Genomic DNA, 14168 nt, shown 5'->3' on the forward strand with positions numbered 1-14168 from the left:
TTATCACGATCGGTATTATTTCAAGGAATTATTCGTCAATCTTCGTATCCGAGTTTTGTATTGTAAGTGTATTTTTGCAAAGTGATAACACGTGAATTTGTCCGTTACCGAATTGATATGTTTACACTGGCGAGTACTGAATGATAAGTTCACAATTTTTTTTTCTTTCGAACGCCAGGTTCTGCAAACAAGCAATGAACTTCGGGTGTGTTCGGGAGTGTTCGGCGTGATCGGGTGTCGGCGAATCTCTGTCTTTCTCATGAGTAGGCCGCGGCGGTCCGCGCCAGGAGCACAGCCGACTGGCGCGCCGCCGCGCGACGAGGAGCGGGTATTCTAATATTAAACACCTTGTTTCCCCCCTCCCTCTTCGTCCATACAGCCGTGTACCCTGGCGCCGAGCGCTATGACGGTAGTTCCTACCGCCGACGTGAGCCGACTGGTAGCTGAAGGTGTTCTCGGGGCGTTCCCGCGGAAGGGATCTCATCGAAGCTGGGCGAAGACTTGGAAGAGTGTTTAATTTTGATCAGCCCTGTGCGAGCGCGGGAATTATTTCTCTCATCAGTCGGGGGGAGGAGTCGGTGGGTGAAATGGGTGACGCGCGTCTCACGGTGAAGTGGAGGGAGCTTCGAGGGTCTCCGCGGCCGTCGCTGGCGATCCTCCTGCTGCTCCTCGACGGGGCCTTCCTCGCGAGGTGCACGCCCGAGCCGTCCTCCGGCAGCGACGTAGGTGAGGACCTGTGAGGCGTGCTCGGGAAGTACCCGCTCAGCCTTCATTCAGCGACTCCTGCAGCTGAGTTGGCATTTTAAAGTGTGCCCGACCGGCGGCCCGCAGGCCACATCCGGCTACGGCATTGTTCGCACGACCCGCCTAAACAAGCATTTAACAAAAAAATTTTTATTACGCATGAAATTTTGTCGGTTAGCCTTCTTTGCTTGCATATATGTCGCCCAAAGTGTTTAGAAGTAGTGGTTTTCTTACATAAATAATCAAAAAATATTTTTCACTAACTGCTGCCCACAACTTAGTTTGCGTGGAAATTTTTATGTGTATGTGTGAGAACTGACAGCCTAAGAAAAATGTGATAAATGTGGGCGATGACTATAAAAGGCGTCCTTTTGGGCGCTGAAATTCTGGGTGGCAGAAGTCCGAAACAAAATTAAAAGGCGTTGAGATGACGATAGCTTAAAAACCGAAACAATATGTCACTATTCAACATTTTTGTTTTCAAAGTGAGCGATCAAACGCCCCCTTGTGGGCGCTGATTTCTGGGTGGTATTTATTTTGTCAATTCTGGGTTGGAAGGCACAGTATTAGGACTCAACTATATAAAACGGTCTTTTTGAAAGTAAGAGATAAATTAAACGGCGATGACGCGGCTATGGTTAAAAAAAACCTCATGATTATGGTTCTGTGCGAAACAGAGTCTGATATGATATAATACAGGAATTGTAACTCATTGAAAGGTCTAAGGGAAATTTTCAAAATTGTTCTCAATTCTGGACAGACAAACATAGCATTATAGTTGGAGGCTAAAGTATTCAACGCTGTTTATCAAAGTGAACAATCAGACGCCTTGTTGGGCGCTATTAATTTATCCCAATAACGTTCTGTACACAACATTAACTGACATACTTTTCCGTCAGCACGTGCAAGTTTTTGGCACTTGAAACACGTGAACAACCAACATATAATTGACCTTGTGAGAAGCATGGTGTGCCCAAATAAATGCCTGCCACTTTTAAGGTTTAGCCCTGGCATTTGTTGATCGTCGTCGTAAAATCCAATTTTAAGGGAAATTGTAACCTTTTAAATTGAAACGGCAAGTTATTTGGACTAATGGATATGCGAGAAATTAAAACACTCTCCTGTAGTAGCTCCTGTCATAAAAGTGGTTTTTATAATATTACTGCCCAGCTCTGTGATACGAAGTCTGGTGCCATTGCACAGTCTGGGTGCATCAAGGTTTCGCATCAGCAGAACTGGAAAGCCAACTTTAAGCTCCAGCTTATGGGACGGCATGCCCGTTAACTCCAGGGAGTTGAGAAAATCAACGGGGTAGGCAGTACTATCGTCATTAGCCATTACAGTGTCTATGGATGTGTATATATACTTTTGAATCGCTGCAGACAATCATGTCTAATTTTTTTTGGTTATTTTATTGACCCACTTGTTCTTTGGCGACAGCACTGCCCTCTCACACAACCACCCTTCATTTTTATATGAACCTCCAAATAGGGAAAACAAGTGAATTATAAGTTCATTATCTTTAGTTAATGGATGGAAATATTCTTCGGAAAATAGAATTTCCCCATCTGCGTCCGATTCCAGATGACTCTCTCCAATTTGCAGTAGCTTATTCGCAAAAACACCTGATTCGTGGTCGTTGTACAGGTGGATGCGCATGTTGCACGTAAGATGGAGCTTCTCGATCCTGGACCACAGTGGCGACGCCTTAAGACATGTTTATTTCATCCGCCGGTGTGCCCCTCTCTATAACTGGCAGTGTCTGCCTAAAATCGCCTGCGAGAAAAACGACAATGCCACCCATTAGCGCCTGGTTGCCGCGGATATCCTGCAGGCTGCGGTTGAACGACTCTAATGCATGCTGGTGCGACATTGTGCACTCGTCCCATACTATCAACTTGCACTGCTGCAATAGGACTCCCCGGCCGCTGTTTTTGGTGATGTTGCATGTTGGGTTATTTTCGCTTGAAAACGGAATGTGCAGTCCTGCCACAGTTAAGTAAATTTGCAGCAATGCCCGAGAAAGCCACGGCCAGAGCTATATTGCGGTCCTTGCGGGGTTAAGCCAGCAGAATATTCAGCACAAATGTCTTACCCTTAACCCCTGGTGCGTCAAGAAATAATAATACCCCTTTTCACTATTAACTCAGCATAGAATTGTTTCGTAGAATTGTTGCTCGGGAAGCAATCATGGTGCCATTTAATTGACCCGCGCTTCTAAAACCGCGGTATCGTAGTTTAGCTCCTTCACAACATCGCTTGACAATTCCCCTCTTTGCTTAGGTGTGGGTACGCCGAAATCAGTGAGACATTTTCCAGATATGGAAATAATTTTATCCTCAATCAATACCAAAGATTCGTTGATGATTAGGTCATTGTGAGTGCCATACAGCCTATCCGCGATATCTTCTGATGAAGCGTCCTTATATATATCCCACATCTGGAGGTGTTTGGATAGTCTACAAGTGCTCACTAAATTTGCGAACAGGTCCCTAACTTTGGCTGCTGAGCGACAAAGGACGGCTTCCGCCATAGTTACACCCTAGTGGTTGAAATTTCCTAATAGCCCATGGGACTCTCATGCTTCCCTGAACGTTACTCACTCTTGACCATCTACGTTTTTAAGAATCTGGAAACTTTTCGAGTCCCGAACCTCATTAAGCAACATTCGCAAGCAATAACATTCAAAGTTACTGATGTGCATTGTATGAATCCACCCATTGCGTCTCCTGCCTTCACAACTGGCCAGTTTTCAACCGGTGTTCCCTGTACACGATGCTTCCATTCCTTCCTAGATGCATTCCATGTATAGTACCGTGGTACTTCAGAATAGAGAAGGGTTTTTGCAAAGTTGTCATTTTCGCACAATTGGAAGAATGCAGTCAGTGTTGTTTTCAGAGGCGTCGCCACTCTGTTTTGGAAATTCTGTTCAGTGAAGTACACTCGCTCGCCATTGAGTGAGTGGACTGTCAGGTGGGTGACAGTGGAGTATCTCTCGTGCAGCCGTATGTCCAAGATTCTCCACGCTTCTTCGTTGCTGCTGACGTATCGACCTGCCCATTTAAATATGCGTTAAATATTTTAGACAATAGTGGCGCATAAGGCACAATCCAGCTGTTGTTCACTTCATTTTCTACAGGGCCGCCATGCTCGGGGGCTTTCCACCTGTATAGGGGATATCCATTGTAATTTGTCTGTGTATCCTTCAATAGTGCCCGGGGATACTTTTTTGTGTACTTTCCGTCCTTCATGCAAGGAGACGTTTGGTTTTTTATGCCGCAGGGTCCATGAATCATGTTTTTCATAATTATTTCATGCAATGTTTTGTCCGTATTCGGGTCAGGGATCTCGGCACTTATAATGTTAAGTTGGTTGGGAGGTATTTTTTATTTTAGCCACAACAACAAATGTACAATTGAACCTTCCCTGTCCGCAGGGTTGCACATGAACGTAATGAACTGGTCGCCCGTAGCTGCAAACGTACGCAAATGCGTCCTGTGTGTACTCGTGGAAATAGCTTGGGCTATTTACAAATTATGAGGGAAGGATTGATGAATTATGAAATTCATTTCTAGAAACTTCTGATAAGTTAATAATCGTGTTATTATCCTCAGTTATTGTTAAAGTTAACTTAAAATGATAATTTGCAGTATTATATTCGGCATTAGTCGTGTAGACAGTTATTCGCAATTGTCTACTGATTATCGGAATAATTCACGGTTTGTAGTCTACAAGAAATATGTTACGTAAATTTAAAGCTTTAAATTTGGAACCATGTTATAAGTATGGTATTGTTTTATTTATGAATAAGGTAAACATATCGTAGCACTAATTTAAAATCCTGAAATTAAGATAACTTTAGATATTTTTTAATTTATTAATATTAATAAACAAATAAATTATTTTATATAACAAGTAAAAAAAATCCTTATGGAAAAAAGCTACGTAACATATCCTTTATTTTTTTTGTACTGTACCTATTGAATGTTTGCTTACATTAAAACTTGTGTATTTCTTTTTAGTATTTTTGTGGTTTTTTTATAGTGGAAAATTTTATGTGATAATATTTTCACTATAAAACTCAGATGACGTAGCTTTTGTTAACTCTTTTGACAGTATTAGTGGTATTTTGTAATTACCTTCAGCTTATTTCGTATTCCTGTTTGAAAAAAAAATCATGCCTGATTGTTTTAATGCGCTGGCTATAATATTGTATAGTTTGATCGGATTTTGCGTCGCACAATTATGCTTAGATACTAAAGGTGACATGAACTTCAAGATTATAACGTAATTCGAACCAGGTGGTTTCAGACCCAATGGTCGCACTGTTGAGGTATCGCGAGGGCATCGGCAGTGGAACCCAACAAAGTGTCAGTCTCATGGTGCACAAGAGCTACAGCATGCTAGTGAGGTGAGGAAGTGATACCTGGCTGTCATCACGACGTCACGTGATGAATCACTTCGTGACGAGCCCCGCCACAGCTCTAAACTTAGCTGCGTTCAGCTGGCGTCTAGAGCGCGTAGCCACGTCAGTTTGAAGGAGTAGGGGGCTGTATACCGCCCGTGTTTACCCTGGACGCCAGCCATGCCTGGTGCTCATGGGGTTCCCCCCCCCCCCCCCCAAAGTACATGAGGTCCCAGCACGTGCGCCAGACGATACTATTTACACGTGAGTGCACGAGACAGCTATGGTACACTCCGATCAAATATAACGTAACTCTTTTCTGGCAGGTGCTCAGTTGACATTCGGAATTTAAAAGCTTTATCCCACTAGTATTATAATTGTGAAAGTTTGGATGGATGGATGGATGTTTGTTTCTCAATCACGGCTGAACGCATCTGGATTAAATTTGACCTACAGCGAGTTAATAACCTTGATTAACACATAGACCACATATTAATATAAAATTCCATCCCTAAGGGAGTGAAAAAGTTATACCTAATTTCATTTTATAACAGAAAACATCATAGGTCATAGACATATAAATAGTGAGTGTCATTTCTCTATGTCTGCCACACGATCATACACATAGTAACTTCTGACAAATTCATATTTTACTCCTTGGTGAGATCAGCCCGCTTAGTGGAGCTCGCAGCGGCTAGCAAAATAAAGGCGCTAGTAACAGTTAAGTTCTTAACTTCCTAAATAGATAGAGTTGCCTTGAATTTTAAACGTGCCATCGTTTGATGCGTTTGTCATGTCTTTAATTTTCGTTTGTTTGTGCCGTATGCGTTCCTATACCATTCATCCGATTGCGATGAAATTTTGGTGAGTTGTTATGCGCATGCCCGTGAAAGTAACTGAGACGGTATAACTATTTTGCGTTAGTTGGAGCACGAATTGTTTCAAAAAAATGTTTTTATTTCATATTATATAGCGGCACTTCGTCTGTTTTTGTTGTATAAGTGCGCACACATGACACAATTTATTTAAAAATAAAAGAAAGACAGATATAGATAGAGTGATATATATAGAGTGAGATGGAGAGAGACAGATAGATAAGTTGAGAGAGAGCGAGGTAAAGAGAATGAAATGGGTTCGATAAAGAGATATACCTATAGATGTATAGAGCTATATAGAGACTTATGTATAGAAGATATAAAGCTAGTGGGAAGTATATATGTAGATTTAAAGATATAAATAGAGATAGAGAGATGCATAGATATATATGTATACATGTAGATAGAGATAAATATATATTTAGAGAGATGGATAGATGATTTGTATATGTGTAACTACTTCAAACATATTACAAAACAAAACTGAATGAGGCATTGCATTGCATGCCGAGCATTAGCTAGATAATGGAATCTTTTCAATATTAGTAAACTCTTTTTTTTTCAGCTTTTTTTTATAGTGCTTTATTGAGTCTAGATTACATACAGACCACCAATTTTTTGATATATACAGGTTAATAACTATACACTGGCAAAACAATGTCTGTCGGGATCTGAAAGTGCTATAAATTATTTTGCACACCTGACATTCAAATTAAGAAGACAATTACTAACTACATCTGATTTCGAAAAAGGTCCCCTTCACCCTGTGTTCAGCCCGGGCTAGTATTCTCATAAAACAAACAATAAATGTATTTATTTATTCATGATTACCTATTCTCGATGAATGAACGTATCTGTGTTGGTTTAATTTATTATGTCACTATATTCGGCTGTCAAAGTCTCAATGTTGAACGAATCATTTGTCAAAAAAATATGAATTATCTTGTAAACCTTTTTCACAGCTAAATTTAAACTTTTTTTAGTTTTACAGCTGAATGTACATATTTTACTAGGAAAAAAAGCCTGGGAAATAATTGGATGACCTATTCTTCATAAACTGAATAAGATCTTAATTTAATTTAGTTACTTTTTAATACTCTGCTACACAAGTCATGTTTGTCAGTTTATTTCCTTGTCGTTATTATTACTTGTGTAACATTTCTAGGATGCGATGATTGGATGTAAATATATTTACCACATAATTAGTAAACGTAATTTACGAACGTTCAAATCTAAGGAAAGAAAGCAATTATAAACACATTTTTTTACCACCCTATGATAAAAATGTGTAAATACTTAGTAACCAGATCAATAACAGTACATAAAATTCAAGACATCTGTCGTACTAAATTTACAGGAAAAGCACTTAGTAGAAATGCAAGAAAAAAAATAAACATTGAGCCTTAATCTTTACATTCAATGTACTCGTTCATGGTTGTTCAGACTTACATGGGCAGTCTGGTAAACTTCTCTACTACTTCACGCATGCCCTCCATAAAACAGTACAAATGTAGCGAGCTGATACAGCGGTTAGCTAGTGAAATCACATTCTAGGGGACTTTGGTTTCTTTTATACGTGATTTTCCTAAAGCACTGTTAGAAAATGCTGAAATGATCCTTAAAATAAGTAATGTCTTATTATTTTATCAAAATGCATTGCCATGTATTTTTAAAAACATTTTAATGAACTCACAGTTGGCGAGGATTAAATCCTAAATAGAATAACTTGCGTAAGATATTTTTCATGAATTATAAAGGACCTTGATTTACATTTACTAATAAACATAAAAAAGAGTGCACGTAACGCAGTACACGTTATATAAGTGAAACATCTTTCGAAATTCAAATTTCTACTCCTAAGTATATCGTAAGAGGTAAAACGGCAGAGAGAGAGAGAGAGAGAGAGAGAGAGAAATAAAGAAAGAAGGAAAGAAGGCAATTTACAATTTTTTTAAATAAATGTTACTCACTTATAAAAAACTCACACTATAAAGAAAAACTGTGCAAGTTACTGTTTCTTCAAACAATTCTGCCTTTTTGAACAGGCCAAATCTCTGAATGAAATATGAAATTCATAACAGGTAGGACTATATATGCGGTAAATACAGAAACTGTCTAAAACATCGCGCTCTCTACGCTGCTGGCTGAACAAGGAGTAACACGGGCGCGCTGGTAGAAGATATAAAATTCATTGCATTCATAGCTGTCGGTATAAGATACCAATATCTATGTTCTGAAACAAACGCATTAGCACACTCTTTCTTATTCTTTCACTCATCTATCTCTCTCCGTTATATATATATATATATATATATATATATATATATATATTTGGTGGGGGACAAATCATCGCACAAATAGGAATATGAAAATTTGCCCAGCAACGTACATGGCATAGTGCTCTCTTTATATATATTTGGCCAAGTACCTATTTCTGCCATTTTCGCGTCATTTCACAACAATTTATCACGAAAACGTTGCATTAAAATTAGGTCTATAATTTTTACTCTTATCACGCCCAAAAAAGTTTCACTTCAAAATATTTAACACTTGTTAATAAAATTATAACACACCTTTCTTTATATATTATTTTGTCGAACAAAGTGGTTTAAAATGTAGACAGTTGACGTACTAATCGTGCGAGGTGGCGTCATGGTAATATTTTCGGCTCGCATTCAAGAGCACCTGGGTTATAGTCCAGACATCCTGACATTTTATTTCAAATGATTTAAGAAAATGGATGCGTGCTCATTCTCGGTATCCAAGCATTGTGTGAGAAGTTTATGTCCACGTAAACGACTTCTCTGAATCCAATAAAAAATAGTTTATAATACCGAAAACTAATGAAGGACTAAAACTTAGGACTCGGGCTCACACAGAAAGTTGCCCTAAAATAATTATGTTTCTCTACATTTTATCCCCATACCTTCTTTGGAATGGTTGTAAGTAGTATATAATAGGGGCTACTGAAACAGGCTTCAGGCTGTGGTGCCTGTGGTGCCGACCGCCATCTTGGATTGTGACGTCACGGCGGCCATCTTGGATGACCTTGACCTTGACCTTTGACCTTGACCTTGAATTTGATCCTCAAAACTTACAAAATTGGGCAAAAATTTCCCAAAATTCCTCAAAAATCACCAAAATTTCAATTTCTGTGGAAAAAAAATTCCGCAAAAAAATCTCAAAAAAATTTGATAAATTGAAAATTCCCGTTTTCGAGGGAAAAATTTCCCGTTTCGAGGGAAAAATTCCCGTTTTTAGTCCTAAAAATCCCAGCGACTAGAAAGTCCTAAAAGAGGCTTAAAACTCCTAAGAGATAGCCGCTTATAAGCCTCTGACGTCATCTAGGATTATGACCGCCATTTTGAAAGATGACGTCACCGTTGCAATTTCCGTTACGGTTGCCATATTTTAAATCTTTATTTATTATCCGATTTTAACGCAAAAAATTAAAATTTATAAAAAAATTCAAATAATAAAAATTTAATGAAAAATAATAAAAAACAAACATTTACGACACGGAGTTCGGAGTCCTCGGTTCGAACCCAATGAGGGCAAAAAAATTAAAAATGGCGACAGGCTATTTCCTCAATGGTGGCTGCAGTCAGACTGACTTAGCCCCACCACTTTTTTTCATAGCACATATATCGTCAGGTAACATGACGTCACGTCCGCCATCTTGTCCTCGTCTGCTGGAAGCCATCATCATTGTATCATCGGCTAGAGTGCGCTGATTCCATGTTAGTTTAATTCTTATCCGCTAGAGTGCAGTAATAATTTATTACAGTGACACCCGCCACGTTAAACATTATTCAAACGCACGTCAAAAACATGTTAAGGTATAAGCTAAATAGATCAACGAACTTTAAAAAACATTTAAGATAACAAAAGTTTCCGTGAATAGCGTGTAAACATTTTGGAGGTTATAATTTCATTCGTCCATCCATCTAAAGTTAAAGCTTAAGATGCTTTTTACTGACTGGTGTATTTTTCCGGTCCTTCTGACTGGCTTGTCGGACGTACGGAAATCCAACAGATTCTACAGATCACTGAGAGTTCATCTGTACTCAGTGCGACCATTGTATGCCTAGGTGGTAGCTATGTTTTTTTTTACTTCATAAAAACGTTATAATTTATTTCAAGAACAAAAATATCAATTATTCTATTATCATTTTATAGTTTCGTTTCGTATACATATTGAAATTCTAATAGTGCTATGTTCTCGTGTATAAATATTTTAATTAAAGCAATTTTTCTTTGCTGTGAAATTCAATCTCGTAGGTTGCAATTTTTTACGCTTCCTTGCACTGTGGATGCTGCGGACGGACAGTGAAACGTAAATATCATTTAGGTTCCGTGATATCATTCCGTTTTTTTTACGTCATTGTGCACCGTGCTGCTTGATACAGCATCTCTCAGAGGGGGCGGGCATCCCTGAGATGGAGCTAGAAATGTAAACAGGTGTTTGAATCACAGCCTGGCTCTCCGTGGAACACCCTGGTTGCCTGGTTGGCTGCCCCCTCGCGGTTGTGATGGGGAGGAAATAGGGTTTAGGGGAGGGATCGTCGCTCATTTGCACGCTGGACTTGCTGCGCTCGCTGGAGAGTTTTGCGGCGATGTTTTGCGCCAAACAACGCGAACCAGCTTACTGCGGTTGGCGATACTTCGCTTGTTCCACCCCCGCCTTCTTCCACCTGTTCGCTCTCTCGCTGTCTCTCGCTGGGAACGAGCCCCTGGATCTCCGCCGAGCAGAGCACGCGGCCGTGGTTAAGCCTCTGTCGGCGTGCCGCAACACAGAACCACAGACTACGAAAGAGAGAAAAAAATTGCACAAACACGTTCCGTTTTTCCCCCCCAACCTTATTCGATGGTCTGTACTTCTACGGCGCAACGAATGGACGTCTACTTTTGTTTACAAACAAAAAAAAAAGGGGGAAATGAAGCTTAAATAGCATTGTTGGTGTGAAAAAAAATATTATTAATGATTTACATATTGAATGCATGTGCACGCACAGGAGATTAAAAAAAAAAACCTGATATTTTTTTGCTCTTTTTTACGTAATAAAAGGTTCATGTTTGCAGATATAAGATTTGTAGGCTATTTCAATTATTAGAGTATACTTTATAACTTCACTAGCTTTTACCCTCGGCTTCGCTCGCGTTGACATCCTTAAATAACTATAAAATATCATTGTAAATAAAATAAAATAAAATGGTAATTTTTTTATTGCGTGACTGAGATAATCAGTACCTATTTAAAAATTGTAACATACAATTTAGCTTAAAAAACTAAAAAAATACTTCATTTAATATGTTTCACTATTGCAATAAATAAATAAATTTAAATAATAACCTTTTAAAAAGTTCAAAGTATAACATATAATAAATTAATTTGTCTTTAAAGATCTTAAATCACAGTATTATTATAGGATGCTCCTGTATACTATTTTATAAGTTTTTCTGTCTGGTGCAAACACGTGTAGATTTCGGGCATTGAACACTCGTGAACAGGCTACATATAGTTGGCCATGGGAAAAGCACGGTTTTTCAAAATGCACCGCTGCTACCTGCAAGGTTTGCCCTTGCGCTTTGTCGATGGTAACAGCGAAACTAAGCCTGACGGGAAACTGATCTCTTTTGAATTGGAACTGTAGATCAGTTTGGATAATTGGAATTCGAGGTATGATAACACTTTCTCCTTTGCCGACACCTGTCAAAATGGTGGCACCAAGTATATTCTGCCCCAATGTATGACCCGAAGCCTCGTTCCAATACATAGTCGAGGAGTATCTAGATTTCGCATAAGCATGACTTGTACATTTAGTTTCATTTTAAGTTTATGTGAGGGTACACCCGAAAGTTCAAGTAATGATTGTATATATTGACAAAAACTCCTCCTTTCTCCTTGATCCTCTTTTAAAATATAATTGTTCATTTTATTAACGATATAATTTTTGGCGCCAATATTGATCTTCAGCACAACCACTGAACACTATTCAAATTTTGTTGCAATTCCGGGAAAACTTGGGTAATAAGATCCACATCATTTTCTACTAAATTACAAAATTTTCTTAAAAGTAAAATTATAACCTTCAGCATCAACGTCCAAACAACCTTCACCGAAGAAAATAAACAGACACATAACCTCAAAAATTTAAAAAGTTTAAATATTTCTTGGCGGTGACAGAAATATAAAAATGAATAGTGTATTGACCGCTGGTATTACAGTATTATATTATTGAATTATTTAATTTACTTATCGAAACGCTAGATGGCGTTAATTTTCATTCAACTTACTCAAACTCTCAGTCGAACGATCATAATAAACAATATCAACTTTTTTGCCCTTCAAAATACATAAATATATTTTTTAATTTATAAAAAGTGTCCTATGTTCTTTACTATACCCTTGAAAATATGCGCACAAAATTTCACGATGATCGGTTGAGTAGTTTCCGCGTGAAAGCGTTACATACAAACAAACAAAGAAACTCACATTCGCATTTATAATATTAGTAAGGATAGGTATTAAATAATAATATTGTAATCAATGTGTTCGCCCAAGATTTATATTTGCTTACAGACATCTCATTTCGTTTCATGCCTAAGGAAATAGGATTTTTTTTTTTTACATTATCGGTCATATATTTATTTTATTTGCATGTGAATAAAACGCGTATTCTAAAAAACACAAAAAATAATATTTTTAACAGCAAAGAATTTATCGCAATGTTTAATTCATAGTAAAGACTATTTAATTTGATAACCAAATTTTAGGACAAAAGTCGCTAAACTCAGATCAATTGCAGGATTTTCATAAACTTAACAAGTCGTTTGAAACAAAACAAAATTGTAGCCTTACACAGATCATACAAAATATTTTATTGTGACATAAAATTATTTTGTAGCTACAACATCGCCACTTGTAAGTGTCAATAAATTATTGCTGTAATAATAAATAACTTTATGAACATTACATTTTCTTTTGTTTTTATCACAAATTATTTTGTTTTGACCAAAGAAACAGTTTTCACAGTGTAATCAAAGTCTGTACCAGTTTTTGTTAATGTTATAGATGATTAGTTAGCTGCACAAACGCTCACTTTATGAACCAATTAGTCTTATTTATTTAGCGTCTTGACTACTTGACTGATACCTAGCACGGTTTTAACAGCAAATTTAAGCTCAATAACGAAATCTTAATCACACGTGTTTTGGTAGCTTTATTTTAGTGGATTTATTTTTAGAGGCGAATTTGCTGTAAATAATTTGGGTTGCTACCTTTGTGTTATAAAGCTTCTCTCAAAGAGCGAGAGTTAAAAAATAATAATAATTTGGAGGGTTGTCTTGTGTTTTATCTACGATCTTTTTCATTCAAAACTGAAATATTTTAAATGTTTTACAAATATATTTATAAAAATCTATAATAAAGATATTTAAATTACTACTTGCATCATTTCCTAAATAATGTCTTAACAGGTACAACCACAATTCTTTCTAGAATAATTTGAATCAGTATTTTTAATAAAAATAATATAAATATAGTTATCTCTTCACTCATAAAAAATGGTTAAAAATGTAATAATTCTGTATGGGTAAAGATTTTTGTAATAAATGCTAAATATGTTATTACTGCAAATGATAAATTTTGGGTATTTGCCCTAGCAATAACTGAGTAGGATGACGCTTTTTTGGAATATTTGTTACAAATAAACGCCTGACACTCTGCTTGGGCACTGTGGAGCTTGCATTTCAAAGTTTTCGTATGCACGGAAAAAGGTAAGTACTAAAGTTTAACGTTATTACGTGAATCAAATGCTTACTGGTTTTTATGGCTTCCATGACCCTGTGGTAAAGCAAACGCGTTTTCTTGGAAATGTAAAACAGGAGATTTTCCGTATAAAAAAATGTTTTAGAGAGATATATAAAAATTTTTTATTTGAATCTTACACATTTCTGTAACGGAAGTCGTTAAAAATCATACACGTCAGCGTAATTCCATCAATCCTCAGACGAACATAATTGATATTTGGTGCACGCTTCTTCTTTTTTATCAAGTTGCGTGCATAAATATTTAGAACTGGACATAAAAGTATGTTCTTAAATTATGTATTGTGGTTTATTTATGAGTTTTATTTAATAAG

The 14168-nt window shown here is 37.4% G+C and overlaps 1 protein-coding gene across 1 annotated transcript in view; it reads left to right on the top strand.

Moving 5' to 3' along the window:
• Positions 1-408: 408 nt before the first annotated feature.
• The window catches only part of LOC134527109 (chondroitin sulfate proteoglycan 4), a 530625-nt gene continuing 516865 nt past the window's right edge, over positions 409-14168 (top strand). The window contains exon 1 of the mRNA XM_063359458.1: positions 409-726. Within this exon, the coding sequence (XP_063215528.1) occupies positions 588-726 (139 nt within the window). The 5' untranslated portion in view covers positions 409-587. The remainder of the gene's footprint in view (positions 727-14168) is intronic.

This window comes from Bacillus rossius, chromosome 1 (assembly GCF_032445375.1).
Source record: "Bacillus rossius redtenbacheri isolate Brsri chromosome 1, Brsri_v3, whole genome shotgun sequence".
NCBI lineage: Eukaryota > Metazoa > Arthropoda > Insecta > Phasmatodea > Bacillidae > Bacillus > Bacillus rossius.